Source organism: Patiria miniata, unplaced genomic scaffold, assembly GCF_015706575.1.
Source record: "Patiria miniata isolate m_02_andy unplaced genomic scaffold, ASM1570657v1 HiC_scaffold_3, whole genome shotgun sequence".
Classification (NCBI taxonomy): domain Eukaryota; kingdom Metazoa; phylum Echinodermata; class Asteroidea; order Valvatida; family Asterinidae; genus Patiria; species Patiria miniata.
The window spans coordinates 2,474,250-2,500,715 of record NW_024037069.1 but is presented as its reverse complement, the minus strand read 5'-3'; the positions used below and the strand labels follow the sequence as shown (position 1 = coordinate 2,500,715).

The window sequence follows — 26,466 nt, the reverse complement described above, 5'->3', positions numbered from 1 at the left end:
CTTGTTTGTGTCGAAATTCATTTTGGATGTCAAAAAAATGTCTGAAACATTCAGAAGACCGGACACACTGTATACCCTTGACACTGTCTGGTCCTTTTTCAAGACTTCATAAGTCCTTGGCCATGTTGGCTATCCATAGGAATATACATGTACATATGGTACAACAATCGGTCAAGGCGTAGTTGATAGTGGTTTAATGATCCGGGCCGCAAGGGGCACTATAGCTAGTATTACACTGGACTGCTATCACCCACGAACCGTTATCACAATATTTCTGGGAATCTCTGAAAGTTCAGTGCTATAGCTGTGTGCAGGTTCATGTCATTAGAAAATTACAATGCATACATGTACATTCTACATGTTCTAAGGCAAAACAGGTGCGCGCTCATGACATTACCAGATTCCCAAGGCATTGCTATAGCGATTTGTGGGAGATAGTTTGTTACGATAAATGTTATCTTAATGTGGGTGCATGATAGTACATGCACATGCATCAACAATATTGTTGTACGCGCTATCATGCGCCACATCAGGATAGCATTATCATAACACACTGCTACAACCACAAATTGCTATCACAATGTCTTTAACAAAGACTAAAACCCGACAAAGAATATGACATGAAAGTTTGGATCAAGACAGGACACTTGTTCTTTTATTGATGAGACATGTACCTACAGTTTATTAAGCACTTCTTTCATTTTCAGGGGAAATTGTTCTTGAAAATCAACTTAAATCAATCAAATTAAACTTAACGCTTATTTCAGTCCTACAACCAGAGTACAGTCCCTTCTTTTGTGCCATGAAATTCAGACTCCAAATAGAAATAGACCATTTGACCTCAGTGACAACATACCAGTACATGGTTCAGTGTGATGGTGGGTGGCCAACAAAGAATTTCATAGGAGTCCAAATCCCATGCTACAATATACATGTACCATATCATCTGAAGACTCCAGATTGTTTAAAAACCAATCAAATAATTGGAGTCAAAATATAAATCTATAGTCATATTTCATTTGCATAATCAATTTCTGTACGATTTATATCAATATAAGTTTAACACTGATAGAAACACTGAACTATCCGAAAGCTACATTTACACGTAAAGGGATTTTTAGATCCTTTAATATACAGGTATGAACCTCTACGTCTAACTGCACGGTACGCCCCGAGGACAGGTTTTGTCATATAAATTCATCGACAATCGAAAGACCTTGTCTATACCCATGGGTATAACAGGAACAAAAATACCTGCCGACAGTGACGTAAGCTACACAGGTGTATTAAAGTATGCATACATATAAATTGTAACAATCACAAGTACAGTGATACATAAAACCACTTAAAGCACTTGGTCATTTTGTCACTTGAAACTGACTGAATTCCTTCATTCCTCGACAGATTGTCCATCAAGTTCAGGCTTTTCCAAACAGCTCCGAACACCTTTTAAGCTAAAAAATCAGAAATAATATTCTTGTCAAACCAACACACCTCATTCTCTGACAAATAGGTTTCAAAGTCGGCAGTGCTGGTGAAAGAATACAATGTACATCGTACGGATACATTCGGTTCAGAATGTTGTAGAAAGACTAATACTTTCTCTCAATACTTATCAATTATGTGATCCTAAGGATAATGAAATGTCGCAATTTATGTGGACTACATATTTGATTATACCAAAATATACCTACGCAATGCTACATGTACATATACATGCACATCTTGTTTAACTTTAAGTAATGAATGATTAATATGCTGATGCAGTATTAAAACCAACAAAATGAAAATGTGGTAGGGCCAGTTTAAAAATAGTGACCATAATCAAATCTTATGATCTCCCTTGCGATGCATTCATGACTTGACAAAACCATTCAGTATAGCTAACAATAGTTTTGTGAATCTCGTGCCCTGCAAGTTTGAATACAAGTTATGCTTCAAATGCCCAAATAACTTTTAAAGAGAAAATAATATGTCATGGGATGGCAACACAGGATCCAGCTGGGGGAAGAAAAATTAATGAACCAGCCAAGTTCAGTAAATCAATGGTAAATGCCAACCAGAAACAAGCCATTCCATCTACATTCCTCCCTCCATTTTCTTGAAACCCAATTGTAAATATACATGTACATGTACATGTACATCATGACCCAGCCAAAATAGCAAGGTATCAACATACATGTACATACATACAATGTACAAACATGTAGATCTTCAATCTTTCAGACATTTATGTACCCTCTGAATAATTATGCTTTAATTAAGAAAGAATTAATTTAATTAAGAAACATTTTTCCAAAGTGACATCATTTATATTCTAAAGATCAAATAACCATGCCAAGCATGTGCCATGAATGGCGCCATGTACATGGGTATCGTCATGTCTTACTGGTGTACATTTACATGTGAATATCAGGCGAATTTCTTGCCAGACTGGATGTCTCAGGTTCAGGTGAATACTTTGTGCAAAATATATTAGAAAATGCCCCTGGACTTAACTTACTTTATTCTTAGTTTGCATTCTCTGTGCCTGAGTGATGGTTTACGTTAAAGAGGTGTACCCTGAACTTTTTTCTCTTCGTAAATTTTAAAGCCCAAGTCCATCATTTGCAGCTATCCAAAAAAGTAACCGGCGTAATTATTGTTAAAAAACATACTGGTTGAAAGATAGTAAGGGGACTAAACTCCCTGTGAAATTATCCTTTCTGGCAAGCTCTCATTTTGAAGAAATCAACGAAAGAAGGCATTTCCAACAGTGCTTCTTAAGAAGCACCGTAGGAAAACTTAAATTAGTTGTTCGTTTTGTTATTTGGCGCAGGGCGCACAAGCATTGGAACGACGCACAGGCGCACGCGGTTGCTATAATTCATTGGATCAGTGCGCAACATCGCGTAAAGCTGCAATTCAAAACAATTCGAAACATGATTTAGCAACTTTTGATTTGAAATTGAGATCCTAGAATGCTGTTTTTCTCGGAATATGTACCTGAAGCTGAGCTGAAACTTCCTCAGGTTAGTTGTTCAGTATCCTTCATTAGATTTTGAACACTTTTGTTGCTTCAAACGAACAAAATGCACTAATTACAAATGGTGGCTGCTGTAAGAATGCAATTCTGTGATAAGCATGAAATGGTTACAATTTATATGGAACTTGAAATAAATTATCTTCCTTGACATGGGTCAAGACTTTCCATATCCTTCGTTATGTAAGCTCCCAAAATAATTAGAATCGGTCAATTCAACAAATGCAATACCATCTCAAGATCATATTAAAACAAAAACAATTTGAATTCCCAAGGATTTGAGGTAGTCCTTACAAAATAAATTCCGATTACCAACTTCTTGATATGCCATTCATTAGAATTATAAAAAAAAAAGTAATAATTAGTTAGCGCAAATTTAAGGTACTTATTCAAAAATATAATTTGTTCATAAATAAAAACAAAACTTCGTTGTAAAATTTGGTGCAATTTGGATGTTGTTTTAACTAAATTGGATTGATATGCATCATTTATGAAACTTTGGTAGTCGTTTTATTGAACCATTAGCACTTGTATGAAATGTATAACATTGTAATTACTCCTCCATGAATTCATGGGGCGGTTTTGGGCGGTAATGAGGAGTAACAGGCAGGGCGGTTTGGGGCAGTACAAGGGCTAAAGGGTTAACTGTGGACCTTCAATTTGTACGCTGGTTGTCTGCCGGCCGATTCCGGTTACAGTTTAGACTGGTGCTCGGTCAGCAATGGCCTCAGGTACTTGTAGTAGGTCTCGTGAATCTAGACGATAAAGGCAAAAAGGTCTGATTACCTAGTGCACAGATGGGAGTGTATGGTATACAAACGCCCTAGTTATCTTGCAAATAATGATGGCAGCGATCACACGCTACAATATTATAACCAAAGTAATCAGGTTGTTCAATGAGGGTCTTGGAAAAGAAAGATCTTTAACCCTCCTGCTGTTTGAACAGTCACAGACAGTCAAAAAATCAATCCTATTCCCTGCCATGCCTTTTACACAGGCTAATCACCAACAATCACATCATATTTCAGGGATGCACTCTGACTCGTCAAATTCAGTCAACAGACAAAAGCAGGTACACTGGAAAACACAGCTGTCTTATCAATCAACCCCAGTCAAAGCAAAGCTGTATCAAGTTACAGAAAAAGTCAGAGCTAGTGAATCCTGTTTTTATCCTGCTGGGAGTTCTTAACTGTTGAAAACAGCCACTTGATTGATTTTGACTGAAAGGACAACTTGGCACAGAATGTAAGTTTGCAACGGCAGGTTAAAAAATACTTTGAAAAAAAACAAAAAAAACACAGAAAACAAATTCGTCTCTCTCGGATCAGCAAGGGCTCATTCCACAGCAAGCTAGCTAGCCAACCAGCCAGCCTCATTATTAAGGTAGAGTGGACCGTTTGCAGCTATCCAAAGGGTAACCCACCAAATTATAGTTAAAAAGCTCACTTAATGTACTTGGTTTAAAGATAGTAATGACACTAAACTCCCTGTGAAATTATTTGGAGCATTGACACGATGCACACGCAGTTACTGTTATTTGTCGGTTCAGTGTGTGACATCACTTAACTTAACAATCAGGACTTTGTCACGAGACAACACAATTCAAAATGTGACTCAGCAACTTTTGAATTGAAACCAAGATCCAGAAAATTGTGTATTCTCAAAATGTACAGCGTTCACAGACCTAAACCTTCATCAAGTTAGTAGTGAAGTACCCACCTTTAGATTTTGAGCACTTTGGTTGCTTCAAACAAAGAAACAGCAATTCTTAACTGACAAATGGGTCCATTCTACCTTTAAAGTGTACATCTTAGACTTATAGACTTACCTCCGTCTTATTCTTGGGGTCTCTCAGGGCATGCTCATACAGTCTCTCATACACGTTACCATCATAGCACCCCAGCACTGAGTGTACAGTCAGGTCAGAGAAGTCAAAGGCATCCACCAAAGGCACAGCTTCAGGCCTGAGAAAAACAGATAACCAATATACTTGATTCAAAAAGTGTAAAAAAACAATTGCGACCAGCCAGGCAGGCAGGGGATCTACTTGGCAACACACATTACAGTACCGTAATGCCCATCATTGCTCCCTACAGTGCAGTCAGTTTTATTTACAATTGCCCACAGGTGGTCCATCGCAAAGAGACAAATGGCTACTGAGGAACCACTTGGGCCTAATAAGGATGTATAACATGTACAAAGCAGAATTATTATGGGATGACAGTGTGGCAGAGCAGTTATAAAGTTAAGGCTTAACACCAGTTAGGCCAAAAAAAAAAAAGTCTCCGGTTTCTGGTATGGAGCTTGTTCAAAAAGTGGTGCGGCGACACGGCTTTTTTTTTTGTACCTGTTTTTTTTTTGCTTCAAATGTTGGCTGATGACTGCAAATGGTGCCCGATTAAACTTAGTGCTAATATATGGGAGTCCAGAGAGGCCACAAAAAGCTTATTCTCGATCATAACCCCATCTAAAAACACGTTAAAATTGTGCAGCAGCAGGATTCCAGTCAAACCAGTGAGTTTGGCGGTTTTGAGACATCATCTTTTATTGGAAAAAAAATTTCTTCATTTTGCCGACGCGCATGGCTACAGCGACGCGCGCGCATACCAGAAACCGGAGACTTGGTTTTTTTTGGCCTTAGGGGCCAAACTGCCAATAAGGGGAAGGCTTGAATAATTATCGATGACCAGCCCCTAACTGGTTTAAGTTGTAATGTCATGCAGTAGGAAAGGAATATTCAATAGAGTAATTACATGTAGGTAACACAAGAAATGGACAGAACTGAAGATGTGACCGTGTGACTGTGAGATAATAATAATAATTTGGGAGGCTAATCATCCTTATCCGCAGCTGAGAAGCTGAATTGCGAAGGATGCGGCTACAATGTGGTTGAGTCGTTGGCATGTAAAGAAGCAGCCAGCCATACGACCCATATATGACCACGGAGCTCAGCCAGAGATCGAAGGTGTTGGACATTTTCGGAGGGAGGAAAACCAGAGGGCCCGGAGAAAAAGTCTCATGGCACAGGAGGGAACCAAAGCATAACTCTACCAACCTCGTCCCCAGTGCTTACTTTATTTCCAACCTAGTTTCCAATAGTAAACCCTGGATAGGAAACTTTCTTCCTGCATCCTGATTCGATACAGCAATTGGCTAGTAATGGATTTTTGTCGTGTACTTTGTGCTGTTATTCACAACGTGCAGTACGTGTTTTCGCGATTATTCGTCCACGCCTTCTCGAAAATACTCATTTCCTTCCCAATTTGTTCATATTAATATGAAATGTGATACTTCATGTTGTCTCGGTAAGATCGTAACAATTTAATTAAATAAATCGTGTTTTTCGTAACTCACGCCATGCTCGCGCTGCGACAAATTGACTCTGCTTTTACCCCAGACACCGCATACAAAAACAAACGCAAATGTAACGCACAAGCAGGCACCAGACTATTCCTCATTTGCATACGTGTTCAAAAATCTTGCACATGCAAACGATCCAATACCAGGGTGAGAGAGCCGGTAGTGATGGGCACGTACTGCTCGACACCCTGGGGTCGAGGTTGCAACTCTACTCACATGTGGTCCTAGCTGGGAACAAACCAGGGTCACAGTGGTACGAGACGAGCCCTTTACGCACTAGCCAGCCATGCCACCTAATAAAATTATACAAAACAATGCTATGTTTCCTGCCTTACCTGACAGCATTTAGGAGTGCCAGGTACTGCCCATGTACCATCTGTGCCTGCTCAGCGTTCATGTACCCATCCTCTAGGAAGTCTCCAATGCTCTGATCCATCATGTAGATAGCATACAGGCAGCTCAGGGTCTGTAGTATGGACTGGATGGCTGGGTCTACGGCTAAGGGCTTGATGACATCAAAGACGGTGGCCATGGTGTAGAACTGCATGTGGGCCTGGAGATAGAGGCAAAAGCAAAAATATATATTATGAGACCACAGTGGGTTCTGAAGAAAGAGCATTCAGACAAAGACAGACACCAAGTGTAACATATTATTATTTATATCAGGCTCTCGGTGGTAAAAATAAATCAGCGTATTGCATGCTTTCCCAAAAAGTACTCCGACAACTGCAGTAGTATGTCAGTAAAAGTACCCGGACGAGGACAATTATTGTTTTTGATATTGTCCTCATCTGGGCATTTAAAGCTAAAGTCCATCATTTGCAGCCATCCGAAAAGTAACTGGCGTAATTACTGTTGAAAAACAAACTTGGTTGAAAGATAGTAAGGGAACTAAACTCCCTGTGAAATTATTCTTTCTGGGAAGCTGTCATTTTGAAGTAATCAACGAAAGAAGGCATTTCCAACGGTGATTCTTAAGAAGCACCGTAGGAAAATTTAAATTAGTAGTTCGTTTTGTTATTCAGCGCAGCGCGCACAAGTATTGGAATGACGCACACGTGCGCGCAGTTGTTATAATTCGTCGGATCAGTGCGCGACGCCGCGTATAGCTGCAATTACAAAACAATTCAAAACATGATTAAGTAACTTTTGATTTAAAATTGAGATCTTAGAATGCTGTTTTTCTCGGAATGTACAGCTGAAGCTTAGCTGAAACTTCATCAAGTTAGTTGCTCAGTATCCTTTATTAGATTTTGAATACTTTTGTTGCTTCAAACGAACAAAATGCACTAATTACAAATGATGGACTATAGCTTTAAACAAATTTCACTGGTTTTTGCACAATCAAGAGTGTAGAAACTCTAAGTTGTCACAGAGCGTAGCGCGCAGTACTGTCACATGATTACACAGCGCGCAGCAGGGTATACGCGCACTTTTGTCAATAACCACAAATGGCAGCTTCGAGCGGCATGAAATTTGCTTCGGTAAGCGAAGAATAATTTGACAAAAGAGAAATTAAGATGGTGCCATAAAATGTATTTCTTGTGAATCAAGTCAGCCTGATATAAATAATATTGTTGTACATTTGTACCTTTGTCTTGAAAACTGTATTGTCATTGGCCTAGAACAAATTAAGTTAAGTCCAGGGGCATTTTCTAATATATTTTGCACGAAGTATTTGCCTGAAGCCGAGACGTCTAATTTGGCCAGAAATTCACCTGATATTCACATGTAAATGTACACCAGTAAGACATGACAATACCCATGTACATGGCGCCATTCATCATGGCGCATGCTTGGCATGGTTATTTGATCTTTAGAACATAAATGACATTTTCACTTTGTGAAAATGTTTCTTAATCCAAGAAATCATTGATAGCATAATTATAAAATTGTGTTATCAAAGGGAACACAGAAATCCGAAGGATTGAAGATCTACGTGTATCTATGTATGTATGTATGTTGATACTTTGCCATTTTGGCTGGGTCATTATACACAATTGAGTTCCAATAAGCCATTTGCGTGTAACCTATACCCTTTGGGATTTACATTTGAAAAACGTCGGGTACAATGACTTGCTCAGAATGCTTGGCACATTTTAACTGTGAATTCTCCAGACCAAAGACACTGTTGCTAATCACATGATTCGGGGCAAGCTCTTGCATAGTTACGTAAGAGACGCTCAGCACCAATACATCGTTCACAATGGGTGAGAATGGCACAAAAACACCAGACCATGCCGGAGCTGGGGGTTGCTAGCATAAGGCTTGCCCCGAATCACGTGATATAGTAACAGTCTCTTTGGTCGGGAGAATGCTAGGTTAAAACGTGCAAAGCATTGTATTAAGTCAGCGTTCCAGATTTTATTCAAATCTAACACGCAAGTGGCTTATCCGCTTTATTTTTGGCTGGCATTTACAATTGATTACTGAACTTGGCTGGTTCTTTATCTTTCTTCCTCCAACTGGATCCTGTGCTGCTATCCCATAACATTTTTTTTTTCTCTTTAAAAGCTATTTTGACATTTGAAGCATAACTTTTATTCAAACTTGCAAGGCATGAGATTCACAAACTATTGTTAGCTAAAGCTCAATGGTTTCGTCAAGTCATGACTGCATCGCAATGGAGAATCTTAACATTCTTTTGTGGTCGCTTTTTGCACTGGCAAAAAAAAGGGCAAACATACACTCTCATCATGAGCTTACGAAACGACTGACCGAAAAAACAAAAACAATTTCAAATATCCCGTCCTGCGAATTGTCAACCATCTCCCGCAATACATTGGGAAAAATGAACTCTCCGTGGCAAACTGCGCACTGCATTGTGAAAGCCCGAATTTAATATTAAATTATTCGAAAATGCACAGCCCGAGTTGTTCAAGCAGCCACGTTTAGTTGGAGAATTTTCAACACCCCAAAACATGCAACAACAACAAAATAGTCTTTACCTTGGCAGCGCGCACCAAGTCTACTGTGGAGTTGTTCCAGGCCACACCCTGCGACTGCCCCTGGCCCATCAGCTGTGCCATACGCTGACCAACTTGGTTGACCAGACTGTACACATAGGAGGAGAATAATGTGGGGAGATTTAAAGGAGAAACATGAAGATAATTAGCTGGTTTATTGTCTCAAATACATGTATCATCTCTGTTTCATGTCAGGACGCTGTTGTATCAGCTCTGTAGTCTATTACTTTGTACTAGCCTGGCATTCCTTTTATTATTATTATTATTATTATTGGCAGCTGAAGTTACGCAACGCAAAAAGTAAACTACTACTGGCAACAAGAATTAACAGGCATGCAACTGGGAATTTAGGAAAAACGAGGACATTCCAAACCAAAAATGTGGAAATCAGTGGTTCCGAGGAAAAGTGGCATGCCTGTTAAAGTGACTGGGAGTCTTGGCTTCGCGCTATGGTGAACCAGGTTTGGCAGTAGCATACAGCTAATACCTGAGCTTTTCCAACAACGTTGTCATCGATAAGAATTTGTACATGTTGGAAATAGGGGAATCAGCTTAAACCACAAAACCTTGCAAAACTGACTAACGACAGTTTTATATGATGAAAAACCAATCACTGGCAGTAAACAGTTATAGTCCCTGTCCAAACCAACACCACCCTGCCACTCACTCCCTCTACCACCCTAAACCTCCCCAGCGCTGTGGTACGCAGCAACGGGACACCCAATAGAAGTAAAACACGGGTACCCCTAAAAGAAACCAGAACCTCAATATTCAAATCCAAAAAAATTGTCTGAAGGGCTTCATAGCTTTACCCTGTAAACTGCAACTTTCGCGAGGGTCGCCCGTCACTTGTTAAAATACAACTAAACATGAAGTCTGTTTTTGTTTTCCATTCAGCCTGGTTTCAATTTGATAATTCCCAACAAGAAGCATTTAAAACCTTTTTGTTCATTGTCTGAAAAGTTACTCAAATTTGTAAAGGTGGTTATGGGTACCCAATGCCCATAATCTGGAACCGGTTCCTGACATCAGTGGTCGTGTACTCAGGTCCCTGGTTCTGATGCACACCCACACCCAGCACTATGTGAATTTTAAGGACATATCAGGGAATAAACACAATGTAATACAATGAAATACTGGTGTTAAAGCAAGGCCCAACATTTACCGATAGGCTCGGTGCTGGTACGCTTTGTAGAGCAAATCACTGTTCACCACATCTGTCTCTGTCTGTGCTGGCCATGTTTGCCCGCTGGTATCCTCAGCCAGATAGGCTACTGATGATGCTAAGCTGCCTCCATTCTGGGCAGCATAGGCACTCTTGAGCAAGTACCTACATGTATGACAATGACCAGAGGGAAACAGGTATACATTTAAACACGGTTGGTCTGAATTTTGGGTTGTGGAACCCCAAACTGAATTACTATTTTTATATTTTAGCATACACCTGATTAAAGGTTGGGTAGTTCACTTGTCATTTGCATTTGAGCATTTGTTTCGTTTGAAGCAACAAAAGTGCTCAAAATCTAAAGGTGAGTGCTAAACAACTAACCTGATAAATTTTTAGCTCAGTGAATGCTGTATATTCCCAGAAAACTATATTCTAGGATCTCAATTTCAATTGAAAGTTACCGAGTGATATGTTTTGAATTGCGCCCGAAATCAGCATCCGGGACACATTCTCATTCAACCGATTGCAGCTACGCGATGTCGCGCACTAAACCGACAAATAACAGCAACCGTGTGACCAATATCGACCAATGACATTATTAGATTGGTCCATAAATATTCATGAGGCATAAGGCAGTGTGGGACAGCAATACCTTGCCACTTGAAGCATCATGACGGTGTTTTCCCCCTCGTAGGTGCAGCCAGCCGACAGTCGCGAATAGCTGTACGGCAGACCGGAACTGAGCAGAAAGCCGTGCCCACCGCAAGCAAAGCGGGCCGTGTCAACGAAGCGCACGGCGGTGCCAGTGGTGAAAGCCTTCAGGCCGCAGGTCAGGGCATGAAGCTGTGAGGTCAACATTTGTAGAGAGAAAGTAAAGATTGTTAACTCTTGGCTAGCGAGAGAACAGCCTCAACCAATTATTGAGCCTAATAAGGGCTGTCCTGAATACACCTGGTACAAAATGCGAGGCCTGCATCATTGCATTCAATTGTGTGTTGCAAACAACTATGATTATAAAAACTGCTTAGTTTCTTTTTGTGCCAGGTGTATACCGAGTATTCAAATATTCAATCATCAACCGAACTCTAGTAGCTTTTTGACGGTTCAATTATTTAACTAAAAAAAAAAATATGCACGTACACACACAACTCTTATGTTATTATAATCATAACTTTGTAGCGCTTTATTCACATGCCACATTTTTTTTGAGGTTACTTTTTTGTCGACAGCGGTTCATTGTTCCCATCCTTTTGGCAGGTTAAAGGCCTTGCATTGACAGTTATCTGGTTATCTATACTGTAAATCACTCCAGCGGCCCATAATTGCGATCGCTGCATGCAAATTTTAACCAATGCGTGTTGTGTGCAAGTTGTTAGCAGCACGGCATGCAGTTGCAGCTGGCACATTGTAAAACTTGATCGGTGAGTTTCAAATATTCAAATATTCGGTCAAATGAATAATCAAATATTGAATTATTTGAAAATGAACAGCCCTAAGCCTAATTCTGCCAGGCGCAACAAATTTCAACAGGTCAGAAAATGCTGTTGCATTTAGCAGAAGTTTCCAGCCAAACTACCATGACAGGTTAGGGCTGAAGAAAGGTTCTAGTAGAAATGATATTATGTACATGTATGTCCTATCTAATGACACTACATGTTTCCTATTTCTAGCCAAAATACCACAGCAGGTTAGTGTTGAGAAAAGGTTCTAGTAGAAATGACATTGTGTGTGTCTTATAAATAACATTACGTGTGTCTAACTATTTCTAGCCAAAATACCATGGCAGGTTAAACATGTAATTAGAGTTAAAGAAAGGTTCTAGTAGAAATGACATTACGTGTGTCCTGTTAAGGTATGATAATTTCATCATTATCGATACCAATACCCACTGCTATGTCAGCTTCGAACCGGCTCATCCACTAAGGCAACTCCAGTGGTTGACTGGTTAGGACATCTGCATTACTAAGCAGATGGACATGGGTTTGAGTCCATCCCAAGCAGGTTTGTGATTTTCCTTTTCTCCTAAGTTGTTTGAACAACACTGACTTTGCACAAAAGAAGACAAATTGCAATTCTAGTTTCAGCTATTGCCTACCTCAGGCAAACTGCTGAAGTCCTCTTTCTCAATGTCTGCCTGGACTTTGTTGAAGACCTCCTGGAGCCGTTTGCCGACGGCATTGAAGGCGTAGGCCGTGGCCAGACCTGGGAAGAGCTTCTCTTGTTGGGTCTGATAGTCCAGAATCACTACCTCAGGGCCCCTGAAACAAAATTAATGTACAACGTTAATTGTGATCCTACAAAGTGAATCTTAACAATATATTTTTTTTGACAACTTTTCACATATGCAGTCAGAAGAGCATACTTAGGTCTTTATTTTGATATGGGCAATATACAGATATATGTGCGAGAATAAAAGAGGGTGCAAGTGTACTGGTTGACGCGTGTATAGCTCGATGTATGCACGACTTGTTTGTTTTGAATGTTCACAAAGCCAAAGCATCTTAAAGCTTTAGTCCATCATTTGCAGCCATCCGAAAAGCAACTGGCGTACTTATTGTTGAAAAACATACTTGGTTGAAGGATAGTAAGGGGATTATAAACTCCCTGTGAAATTATTCTTTCTGGCAAGCTGTCATTTAGAAGTAATCAACGAAGGAAGGCCTTTCCTAAGACGCGCCGTAGGAAAATTTACATTAGTAGTTCGTTTGTTATTCGGTGAAGCACGCGCAAGCATTGGCACGACGCACACACACGCGTGGTTGCTATAATTCGTCTGGTCAGTGCGCGACATTGCGTAGCTGCAATCGGCTCAGTGAGAACGCGTCTCGGACGCTGAATTCAGGCCCAATTCAAAACATGATTCAGCAACTTTTGATTTGAAATTGAGATCCTAGAATGCTTTTTTTCTCGAAATATACAGCTGAAGCTGAGCTGAAACTTCATCAGGTTTGTTGTTCAGTATCCTTCATTAGATTTTGAACACTTTTGTTGCTTCAAACGAACAAAATGCACAAATTACAAATGATGGACTATATCTTTAACATGTGCATCAGGCGTTGTCGGCTATGCGTTCGAATGACTCTTCCAGCTAGTGGTCTCTCCCAACTCTTCTTTTCTTGCCATTGAGGGGGTACTGGTGCGCGGAGCCCATAACAGTCATACATGTAACTGCAGACATTTCATAGATGAAACGTTGACTATTCAGTTTTATTGTGCAAGACTTGTTAATAAGCCTTACTTCTAACAACTACATGTTGCGATTCTATTAAGTGAGTTGGGTCATAAGTGACTGATCTACATGCAATTTACTTGTGACCAAGAATGACCAAGATTGACAATACTGTCTGTCAGTGAGAATTTCCCCCAAACTGGAGCTGTGGAAAACCAGGTCCCACAACAATGAGAGCAAATGTATTTGAAGTAATATTTTGGACAAAAACAATATATGTGTGACTTTATCAAGACTGGCACCTGAATGGCTTGAACGTCGAGTTGGCAAGATACATGTAAATACACAAAAACTGAAACACTTTGAAATATACTTCCGTGCAATTTTATTTACTACTTTTCAATGAATGGTGCAATTAAATATCACTTTGTGTGAAACATACTTTACAGCCAAATTGGTGCAGTCTGTAGAGAATTCAATTCCGTTGGTTCAAGAAAAAAAATTTCTATATACAATGATATAGTAAAAGACAAATTTGATTAAGTAAACACATTTTACCACAGTGAGACTTTATTTCTGAAGTGACTATTTCTGACAGAGATGGCCCGCCATACTTTGTATTAAAGATATAGTCCATCATTTGTAATTTGTGCATTTTGTTCATTTGAAGCAACAAAAGTGTTCAAAATCTAATGAAGGATACTGAACAACTAACCTGATGAAGTTTCAGCTCAGCTTCAGCTGTATATTCCGAGAAAAACAGCATTCTAGGATCTCAATTTCAAATCAAAAGTTGCTGCATCATGTTTTGAATTGTTTTGAATTGCAGCTATACGCGATGTCGCGCACTGATCCGACGAATTATAGCAACCGCGCACGCCTGTGCGCCGTTCCAATGCTTGCGCGCGCTGCGCCGAATAACAAAACGAACTACTAATTTAAATTTTCCTACTTTCCATTGGAAAGGCCTTCTTTTGTTGATTACTTCAAAATGATAGCTTGCCAGAAAGATTAATTTCACAGGGAGTTTAGTCCACTTACTATCTTTCAACCAAGTATGTCTTTCAACAATAATACGCCAGTTACTTTTTCGGATGGCTGCAAATGATGGACTATAGCTTTAACTCACCCTTGATCTACGGGGCCCTGCTTACGGACGGCGCTGTAGCGGATCGCCGTGGTTAGGACACGGCCCAGGGACTGCCAACACTCCTGGGCTATCTTGAGTCTGACCACCATCATGGTAGTGTACATGACCTTGGGGTTACCCTTCTTGCTGTAGGTACCGTCTGGTGCCACCTGAGATACGTACAGATGAGGCCAGAAAATGTGATTGAAATACCAGTGGCAGACTGGCAATACATCGTCGAGCAAATTTAATTATTCCTAATGTCCGAATTATTAGATACATGGAAAGTTTGATGCTGGAAACCATTCGGAGTGACTACAAAAAAGATGGACTGCACCATAGTTGTTGAAAAATAATATAGTTAAATAAGCGAATAAAAATATGCTTGGCCGGTGTTCAGCAAGTACGTTTAAAGCCGACAAGGGGCCTGGGCCCAATTTCACAGCGCTGCTAAGCACACAATTTTCTGCTGACAGAGCCTCCGTCTATTTCATGACACATCCACGCCGTGAAATAGTGCTTGAGGTTAGCAAATTTGTCTGCTATGTTAAGCACAACTTTTCTGCTAACTGTTAAGCAGCGCCGTGAAATTGGGCCCAGAATGAAGTTCGTTTAAAACCGGCTAGGGGCGTGGACACGGATAACGACTCCTGCTGATATTTATTTCAATTCATAAAATACCTTTTGGTACAAAAATCCAACCAATTTTGTTCAACAATTGTCCTTCACGTTTTGTGAGACACCCCTCTGGCTATGTCTATGGTACGTGCCTCGCATGCGTAGTGCTAAAAAATATGAACATTTTAAGGTGCGCGTGCAGCTCATACTGCGCAACGTGGCGCAGAACACAGCGGTGTTTTACAGACGGTTTAAAACCACCCGATGGGCTCTTAACCAAATGGGATTGATAAACTGTCTCAAATATTCATGAAAAGAGAAATGAATCCTTAAAGTCTGGCTGTCTGAAACAAAGTCCATTTGGGTAGACCTGAACGAATCCTCTCTTTTTTTTAGCCGAATGCCACCTTGAAACAGATGTAGGCCTGCACATACAAGAACAGGACGGTTTGGTGTTGCTGTATGTCAACAATGTCTGTGACAAACTCAACATGACTATATAAAGTTCTGGTAACTGGTGGACATACATTTACATGTACAAATGAAACAAAACAAGTACTCAAGAATAACCCAGTTACCACCATTTAAACATTTTACAATGTATGCACGTTAATTTTAGGAATATTTCCACATACCTGGGAGTATTTCATGAACATATCCTTCCTGGGGATGCGTACATTCTCCAGAGACAAGTAGCCATTGTCAACTCCACCAAAGTTCCACTTGTCTCCGATGGCTCCAACAGATCTGCCTAAAAAATGTAACAACAAAAATATCGTCAAAACTAGTACATGTAGGGAAAACTTTTTGGAAGAAAAATCATCCCATTCCGTTTTTTGCATTTTGCTCCACCAAGACCTGTGCCCAGTTCCTAGGGCCAATGATTTTCCATTTCAGAAAAGTGCAAATTCCGTTTTCAAAAATCCTGAATTCCGTTTTAGGCTGAAAAATTCCGTTTCACATTTATTCATTACATAAAAAGGCAGTAAATAATTCCAAGACGATAATGAAATAGTCGTTTGGTTGGAGCGCGGGAAAACTGCCCCAAAAAGATTTCTATTTTATCAACGGCCGATCAATGTACAGACATAGTATTTAACTTCACCACAGTCAAGTCGTATACTGCACTGCCACTGCCACACACGCAAGAAACATGCAATAGCCGTACAGGCCAATCCCATGACGTCACACACATCAGCTGGCCGAAACGAAATTCATGTCCGCCATTTTGTTTTCGGGCTAACGTTAGCGACAAAATTGGATAGTTTACGCATGGAGGAATAAGAACACACGGTAGATTTTGGACCTAAGCACAACATGCATTTCAATAGAGCCAAAGTTAGGTGTTATAGGAATGGTTGATTGATTGAACAGAGAAAAATAAACCTGCCGATGGAGCAAAAGAGACCCGCGAGAGCGTTCCGTGAGTGTGATGATTTTCACCGTTGCGCTGACCAACAGCTACGGCATGCGTCGGGACTGTCACTCCCATGACTACGCGTAGTACGGTAATGATCTCGCAACATTTATTGCTCTGATCTTGAACGTTTTTGTCCCCCCAAAATCGTGATATAAACACTGCTCATTTGTTGTATGGCTCGTCTGTTCAATCAATCATCAATAATTCGTTTTGTACTCAATAAATTTAACGAAATTATGTTTTTTATCAATAAAATTGCAGAAATTATTTTCTTCAGATTCAAATTCCGTTTTCTGTTTCGAGGAGCAGATTCCGCGAATTTCGTCCGTTTTCCGCGATCGCGGAAAATCATTGGCCCTAAATTCCATCTCATTTTGCCAAAATGCCTCACATATTAGAAAAGAACAATACCTGGGAGCACACTGTGATCCTTCAGACTTCTCAGCTGCACCATGAAGGCATGTGGGCCATAATTCTTGCCTCCAATTATCAACTGTGCAATCAGGATGACATGGGTTGAAGTTTTGCCCACTGAAATGGATAAAAACACATTGAATTTTTAAAATTGTTTCGACCGAGCATTACACATTTTATGTTTTTTTTCTTAATCATGTTGTTTTTGTTCTCTTGTGGGAAACAACTTCACGGTTGTGAATCGACTCTAGCTGTGACATAGAATAGTTTTCCTGTACAAACAAGATACATTGTAGTGGCATTTTTTGTGTCCCAGAATCTCTGTTTCTTTTTTACATGCTCTTCAGTTTAAAGGGAATATACAACATTTGAAAATATTGAAAAATAAAACTACCCAGTTTTTACGAAATACCTTACTAGCCATGCTAGCATGTTGGTAAATGACATTGTAAAGCATCCTGTAAAATAACGGCACCAGGTGTGAAGTCATTTTCAAGAAAAGTGGTATTTTTGTATACATTTCCAACGGTGGTCGGCCGACCACCGTTGGAAAAACCTAACCATTTTTCAACTACTGCTCCCAATTTACCATTTTTTTCAGTTTTGTTTTCAAATTTTGTTTGCTGTTGGTTACATGTACATGAACGGGTGCAGGCCAGCTAGACTGGTTCCCTCACCTTACAATTTTCCGGCATCTATAAATTGAACCATTTCAACTTTAGTGGAGTCAGAAAACCAGACTACATGTACTTGAACATTTTTGTTTTTCTTGTTTTTTTCAGCATTTTCGAACACAAAACTTCAAACATGTCAGTGTAATAATATTTGATCTATTATACTAACCCCTCATATAGTTCATTTCCGAAAATTACACCAAAACCCAATGATGTACATTCCCTTTAAAGTAAATTTAATTTCTATGGTTTATGAACAAATCAGTTGGAAAGGAATTCCCCTTTGATGGACTACATGTACGTTTGTTTTGTAGACTAGCCTCTCGCTGAACAAAATTAGACACCATTTTTAAGTTGTATTATGCTCGTACACACGCGGCACGCTTACCTAAAGACAAGAAGGGAATGCTTTGGTAGCCTATTTGTCAAAGGAGCCCGGAGTGTGAGCGTAATACCTGAGCGTGACTTGCGCGAGCCTGGTACCACCTCAGAAAATTTTTGTCCCTGAATTAGTCTATATTCCTAAGGCAAAGTCTCGGTCCAAGTCTAGATATCAACAAGATGAATCAAATCCAGCTTTTGAAACTTTTGCTCGTAAAAACTTTTGAACTTTTGACCAGAAGAATTATTAGCATACCTCAAAGGTATGCATTTGCTTGATACTGGGTTCCATGCATAAGTACCCTCTCAACTGTAAGATTGGAAGAGTTGGGGGAGACCACTGGAAGACTATACAGTCGAACTCGCCAGACGCCTGACGCTCTCGCGAAGACATTATGCCTTTGTGCACTTTCAGCATAAAATTAGTTGCGTACTTCGCACTATCCGTGCTCATTCCAGTATGCACATGTGGTGTGTCCCATCTGGTCAAGTGGTCAAAAGGAGCTGTCTCTTATTCGCACACAGAGACCATAGCACGCATGAGGTACATGTATATTCAGAATTTCACAGGTATAAGTGCTATAGCTGCTAAGACTAAATTTGATTCAGCTGATTGATATCACCCTCCACCAATAAAGCTCGTCAGTGCTTGCCAGGGATTTGGGCCGACACGATATAAGGGAAACAACATCCAAAACCTGTCTTAGGCCAATACTATTATATGAGGCAAAGCCAAGGGAAAAAAGAATACTCCCTCGATCAAATAACTTAAGGGTTTCATGGTGTTATAAACCTACTTGCTCCTGGCCACCATTTCATTGATGTCAGCGTGGGAGAGTTGAGGACAAAGTCCTCGGTGGATGGAATGTATGTCGCGGTGGTCTCCAATCCCGGGATATAGGTGCCTATTTGACAAGAAATGAGCACAAGAAAAATGTTTTAATATTTGTAATATTCACTATTAATATCCTACAATGTTTGTAGTTGAGTCTATCAAAATTCCTCACAAGTCAATCACAAGTCAATCACAAGTCTTCAAGTCTCTTAAGTCAAGTCAAAAGCTCTTCAAATGAACTGTTTTCCCTGTTACTTGTGACTGGTTACTGTCCGAACTGTAAATTTCTTGTAGTAACCTTGATGGGTTCAAATACCAACAAGATTAGCCACTAAATTCTTAGGCCAAAAAAAAAAGTCTCCGGTTTCTGGTATGGAGCTTGCCCCAAAAGTGGTGCGGCGACGCGGCTTTTTTTTTTTTTTTTACCTGTTTTTTTTTTTTTTTTGCTTCAAATGTCGGCTGATGACTGCAAATGGTGCCCGACTAAACTTAGTGTAAATATATGGGAGTCCAGAGAGGCCACATAAAGCTTATTCTCGATCATAACCCCATCTAAAAACACGTTAAAATTGTGCAGCAGCAGGATTCTAGTCAAACCAGTGAGTTTGGCGGTTTTGAGACATCATCTTGTATTGAAAAAAAAACTTTTTCATTTTGCCGACGCGCATGGCTACGGCGACGCGCGCGCATACCAGAAACCGGAGACTTTTTTTTTTGGCCTTATCTGTACCTTTTAAATGTATGCTGTAACGTACGCCCCCTTAACCACTTTGCGCCAGTTTCTTTTTTGGCCAAAAATGTCGAAATTTTCGAAAGATAAATTTTTCCAGAAAACTTCTGATACACAGCCAAACACCACAAATACTGATTTGCAAGAGTGATTTCAATGTTTGTACGATATTTCTTGCCAAAACCTCATATGTTTCAATATTCCAAGTTGTGCACTCTAGCATAAATTGTGTAACAATAGGCCATGCACAACGGCCCACACACGGTCCACTTCCACAGACTACATGGACTTTGTGTGTGAGTAACAAAAAGCATGAGGGGTTAGCATGTTTAGACGTCACCCGGAGGTGAGTCGAGGCAATCTTGACATGTTAACCCGTCAGCCGTGCCTGTGCAAAAAAAACAGCCAGTACGTGTTATCACGGCCGCTGACGCAAACTGGTTGAAGACCTTGCAAGTTACAAGGAAGTTTGATGCGGAACACGCATTATGTGTAATTCTCATGAAATGTGTCATAATCTCAACATGATTCAGTTTTGTGAAATTGGCTGTGGATGAATCCCCGAAGCAAGAGCCATCAACGCTACACTTCTCAACATCACCTCTTGCTCAACTCACCATGGCCTAACTCTGTCTGCGCATACGTTCCCATGATCTGCATGTTCCTAGCTTTGCCCAACCATCGCGCCTTCTGCTCTTCGGTGCCTTGGTTGTCAATGAAGGTCACAAACATCAGGTCATGAACCCCAAAAGTCACGTCATTGGTCAATGCTCTGGGGAAAAATATAACTAAATTTGAAGCATATCAATTGTGAGGTTATTCCAAATATATTTATGAGAGAATTTTGGGACTCACAATTACTGCTCACAATACCCCTCTTAATAACTGTTATAATTTGTACACTTACACTGACATGACTGAGCAAATTCCATAAGAATGTGATCAAAATATCGTCACAATTTTATCCTTGTTCATCAGGAATGAGACACTGCAGCAGCTTATGATAGGCGTAATGTGGTCTCTACTTTCACAGGCACCCATTTATACTTCTGGTAAAAAGCGAGGCAATCGTAGTAAAGTGCCTTGCCCAAGAACACAAGCACCAAATGTCCCCTTTAAGGGACATATAAAATTTCAGGTTGGTGCAGCGGTACTTTCCTCGCTTTCCACCGCTGTGACCCGGGTTCGAATCTCGCCTGCACCAAACTGTGGATTGGGTTTTCAGTCCCTGCCTGATTCCGTGGGTTTTCCCCAGAATATTCTTCTGGGGACTTCTTTCCACCACTAAAACTGTAATTTCTACTCATTGTCTTCTCTCTACAAGTTTCTTCAGGCTTGCGAGCTACAGTGCCTGGGGCACTTTTGAGGAATCCTTGGTTTCATTACCAGAAATAACAAAAATAATAAATAATAAGAAGAATTGGTCAATGTGCACTGTTTGATTGACAGGCATGAAGATCCCTTGTATTTTTTATTTGTACCTGTAGACATAATCCCATGTCTCTGAGAACGTGATGTTGTGAACCTTCTTGAAGTCAATCAGTCGGATGGAACGCTTGACCCCGATGTCGAAGGTCTCTGCTGAGGTCCGGATGTAGCGGTCTCGCTCGCTGAAAAGAGGGTCTGAAAACAGACTGGATTCTGGAAAAGGGCAGAAAGATAAAAACAATGTTAATAAACATGATAATTGAAAAAGAGGGTGATCACTGAACTGAATTTGAGATAAGATTGTAAGAAAATTATAAAAAGTGCCAACAAAAATTAACAATCATGACCATTCTTGAACAGCTCTATCAGCAGTTTTGATACTGTGCAGGTTTTTGTTGTACTAAAACTATACACTGTAAATTCTGCATACATGTAACAGTATCAGCAGTATTTCTAGCTATCTGCCCGATGTGCCAACCACACTTATCAAATGTGCTTCTTTGTCAATCTCACAATGCGGCCACCTGTCCTATTTAGTCAGTTTGGGTCACTCACAGTAATTGAACACATGTTAAATCTTAGCACTGAGTGTGGCCAACGTTTCATAGTGGCCAGTCCCTTGGGTAGCAACTTTAGTCTACATGAGCTTTAATTTCTTTATTTTATTATACAAAGCCTGAATAAATCCCCATCATCTGATTGGTGGATCGTCGATTACATCATTGGGGCAATTCCACGGTTACTCGCGTTACATTTTTGATGTACTTTTGAGTTTCCTTGGGTTGTAATTACCTTACTGAAAAGGTTTAATAACTGTTATCCCCATGGTAGATAGAGTAGACCTAGACCTACCTAAGCACCAAAGACGACATCCAGAAAATGTGTTATGTATGATAAACAAGATGCACAAAATCGGTTACTCACGTTACATTATCGTAAAGTGAGTAACTGATTTTGTACGTCTTGTTTATCATGTATATAAAACATTTTTCTGGATGTCATCTTTGGTGCTTAGGTAGGTCTAGGTCTACTCTATCTACCACGGGGTAACAGCTATTAAACCTTCTCAGTAAGGTAATTACATCCCAAGGAAACTCAAAAATACATCAAAAATGTAACGTGAGTAACCATGGAATTGCCCATTGGATTATTCAAACGCACGGCCCGGCTGCACTGCTAAATTGCAGTTACTTTCCATGGTAAATAGAAGTTCCATTGCAGGGTGGATCTGACCAATCAGATGACGAGGATTTAATTCAGGCTTTGTATAAAACAAATAATGTGTTTTTCACATGAGTTCAATGGAAAGAACAAATTCATTCTGTGACAAACAGAATGTTCCATTCGATTGAACAGTCCGCTGTCACCTCATGAAATTATTCTTACCATCGCACTCATAAACATTCATTATTTGTGTTTAATTGCAAATCAAATAAAAGATCACCACTTTTTTGTTCATGTGTAATTGTGCATGTAAACACAAAAGTGGCACCGGTATTCCGAACATTTCCAAAACTGCCACGGAAAAACTTTTTAAAACAATGCCCTCTAAATCACCAAAAAAAGTATTATTTCAAGAAAAATCGTCTTTGTCTCACTCCTTAGATAAATTTTTTGGGGATGAGACACAAATTTTCTCTTACGATAAAATTACTTTCTGATATACTCATGTACATAAAAAAAAGAAAAATTGGGGCATACACCTGGCCAGATAATAGGCTTACCAATATGGCGTCTACGTGCCGTCTTGTCCTTGCCATCATCAATCATATAGGTCATCTGAGTGACCAGGTCCTTGGTCAGCGTGGCCCTGTCTCTCTCTCGTTGTAGGAGGGGGTTGACGGTCGGCGGGATGATGTCAGCCCCGACCGCACCTGAAATCATGGTATCATGCTGTGCCTGATGGGTCATGACGAATTAGACATGCAGCTGGAGTCTTGAAAACCTGTGTGGGTGACAAGACAAATATAATAATAATAAATTAATATTCATCATGTGGTACTAACATCTAGGGCGTTTTTGCAGTTATTACTGTTGTTCACTTGGCCATGAGAAAAGTTTTCTGCAGCAGATCAGCACAATCTGGCCTCTACCCACACAGGTTCCCATCTATACTCCTAAATGTACAGTGTAGGTGGAGAGGCAATTGTAGTAAAGTGTCTTGCCCAAAAACACAAGCAGCTTGCCTGGCTTCCAATTATTCCCACGATCCAGTACTATCGCACAGGAGTTGGACTTCATAGGATCACAACACTCCACAAATTCACATCATTTACATGTAAATTGTGCTCACTTCATTTCCTGACTTCTACCGGTACATGTGAACCGGTACCTTACAAAATGTTGGTGTGTACTACAATCATTGACAATGTAAGATTATAATTATATTCATGAATAAGTGAATTAATAATATGTGCTTGGCCAGTTTTAAACAAGTAGGGCCTATGTTTAAGATCGGTTTGGGGAAAAGACATTTGGCTTGGGCCATTATCGGCGACCAGGCCCCAAACCAGTCTCAAACGGACTTGTTTAAAACCAGCCATTGAAGCACATTTATTCCCATTAATCATAACTTTTAGTCAGTAAGTCAAGATGTCCTAATTTAGACCTTAAAAATCTTAATCTACCGGTACATTTGTACATGCTTTGTGTACATTACACAGTTTAAATGTTGTCATTTTGGGGACATTTAAATGGAAATAAATAAAAATTGGAAATAAATAAATAAATGTACATTGCTGTATCATGCTTGCAAAAGTGTTTAATGCACAGTATCCAAATTGATGAATATTCCTGCACACCGTGGACTTTGAACATCTACAGGCAACGCCTACTGTAAACAATACATCTCATCTAGACAAAACACTAGATGTTTTGTGTATGTAAAGACTTGATGAATTCACCATGTTCACTGGCAAATTGACGGAAATTTTGAAATGTGCTGGTTTCAAGTTTATGCGTAATGGCCGTAACCTTTTTCATATGTTTCTGTACACTTTTTCATCTGCATGAACGAATTTGCTGTGTAAACAAGTGGGTCAACTAACTTTGCGAATTTTATGAATGAGCTGAACTCAAAATGGTAAACATGTGTATGTAACGTGTGTGTGTGTCATAATAGAGTATGGTACAATGTACATTGTTTGTACAAAACAATATGTTTTATTCAGTCAACATACAATAAAAAGTACAGAAAACAAAGGCTACATAAAAATGCACTTAACTTAATGGGGTACTAGGTCCTGAACTCCCCAAATATTTCATGTTTTTGGATCGTTTACTTAGCCTATTCTAAACATCTGGTTCAAAGGAAACCAACCTAATATCTTACCGTTCCCGAGAAAAGACGAATAAAACCTTGGTTGTTTACATCGGACACAACGGAGTACGAATACGGTTTCTTGTCGTTTTCACTTTCAGTCAATGTACATACGATATGTATAGACCGCTTGCAGACGCGTTCGATAATTGACGCGCGAAGGTGCGCGACGCCATGTTGTGGGACAAAATGTGCATGGATAGATATGCGCTTGTCCCACAACATGGCGTCGCGCGCCTTCGCGCGTCGATTATCGAACGCGTCTGCAAGCGGTCTAGTAATATACACAGCACCGTGCTCTTAACTGGATCCGTGCGCAATCTTCGAAAAAAAAAATCTTCCACTTCCAGTTTGAGCGCACATTCTTAAGAATGCGCAACAAGAGAAGCGATCTTTTCGATGCTGAGAACCGGCTGCACTTGGCGAGTCTAGCTGCATCCTCGTTCACTGATTAATTCTTGGGCTGTACTTAAATAATTATACTGTGGCAACGTAAATTGACTAGGGAAAAGATATAACAATGTAAGGTAGAGATGAAAGTATTATGCGTATTGGGGAAAATAATAAGAGACATTGGTAGAAAGAATTCTGATAACAAAAACGTAAAGGCTAACGTGTTCCTAATGATCACTCAGCATGCGTACACGTATGGTGAGGGACTTGTAACTTGTCTAGACTAATCAAAGCACTTCCCAGACTAGTTTCCAGTCCTCCGTTATTACAAAACAGCTTTAACTGTTTAATTGAATTCAAATTATCATAGTTCAACAGGTACAGATGCATAGATCATTTGCTTGTCTCATCATATGATTATTTCCCCTTTAACCTCTAATACGTTTAATTTAAAATAATAAATTAAAATTGTAATAATAATGCCGTGCAGTGTTTGTTAAGATTGCGCAAAATTCAAAAATTGCGCAAGTAGGCCTAAGTAATATTCCCACGCAATCTTAAGAATGAGCGCTCATTCTTCAGATTGCGTGCTCATTCTTAAGAATGCACGCTCGTTTTTAAGAATGCGCGCTCGTTTTTAAGAATGCGCGCTCATTCTTAAGATTGTGCAAATTGCAAGAAAGCGCACAAAGTTAGACCATGGTTAGACCATGGAGCTATAGCTCCATGGTTAGACTTTGTTTTGTACACAACCGGTCACCGGCATGACCGGTGAAATGGCGTCAGGTTGCAACAAACTTGTCATTAGCTCTATAAACATGACCAATTGATCCACTATTACACTGCAAGGTAACACAAACAGTCTATAGTATTTGGCATGTTTGGTAAATGTTTATTGTTACCAATATTGAGGCTGATCAAATGAAAACAGTCAGTCAAGGAAAACATTGAAACTCGTCCTCACCTGCAACCCCTTCACACTCACCGACGTCACATGCATGGTTTGGTGTCAGGTCAACTCGCCCCTGGTCGACTCGCCTCTTACCGACTCGCCCCTTACCGACTCGCCCCCTGACCGACTCGGGCCCCCGACCGACTCGGCCCCCAACCGACTCGCCCCTTACAAGCTCGCCCCCTGGCCGACTCGCTCCTAGCCGACTCGCCAACTCGCCCCCTCGCCGACTTGCCCCCTGACTGACTCGCCCCCGGAATATTATGCACCTACACATTTAGACACACTCTTCATGCTCTTGAGAAAAAAACATGGCCCGGTTAAATTATTCCTAATCAAAATTATTGCACCCGCTTTCGGTTTTATTGCGTCACTCTTCTGTCTATCCCCCCCCCCGCCACCCCCCCCCCCCCCCCCCCCCCCCCCCCCCCACCACATCGAAAAATAATAAGGGAATAAATGTGTGCTCCGGAGGTTTTTATCACTCG

At 40.2% G+C, this 26,466-nt stretch overlaps 1 protein-coding gene across 1 annotated transcript; it reads right to left on the bottom strand.

Annotated features, from left to right (window-relative positions):
• Positions 1-3,687: 3,687 nt before the first annotated feature.
• Positions 3,688-26,078, bottom strand: LOC119738177 (peroxisomal acyl-coenzyme A oxidase 1-like). The gene is made up of 15 exons (XM_038212926.1): positions 25,991-26,078; positions 23,039-23,259; positions 21,368-21,527; positions 20,504-20,658; positions 19,119-19,226; positions 17,264-17,383; positions 16,068-16,183; positions 14,815-14,984; positions 12,612-12,774; positions 11,169-11,359; positions 10,514-10,678; positions 9,331-9,436; positions 6,718-6,935; positions 4,851-4,986; positions 3,688-3,777 (listed from the first exon to the last, which is right to left on the bottom strand). The coding sequence occupies exons 2-15, from the start codon at positions 23,223-23,225 to the stop codon at positions 3,715-3,717; spliced, it is 2,058 nt and encodes a 685-aa protein (XP_038068854.1). The 5' UTR covers positions 23,226-23,259; positions 25,991-26,078; the 3' UTR covers positions 3,688-3,714.
• Between the last annotated feature and the right edge of the window lie 388 nt (positions 26,079-26,466).

What these genes read in the sequence shown, in the direction of transcription:
- LOC119738177 (XM_038212926.1), bottom strand. Translation starts at nt 23,225, where the DNA reads ATGACCCATCAGGCACAGCATGATACCATGATTTCAGGTGCGGTCGGG. An exon ending in GGCACGTAGACGCCATATTG is followed by an intron (nt 21,528 to 23,038) that starts GTAAGCCTATTA and finishes GCCCTTTTCCAG; the next exon opens with AATCCAGTCTGTTTTCAGAC. An exon ending in ACTTGGTGCGCGCTGCCAAG is followed by an intron (nt 6,936 to 9,330) that starts GTAAAGACTATT and finishes CTCTATCTCCAG; the next exon opens with GCCCACATGCAGTTCTACAC.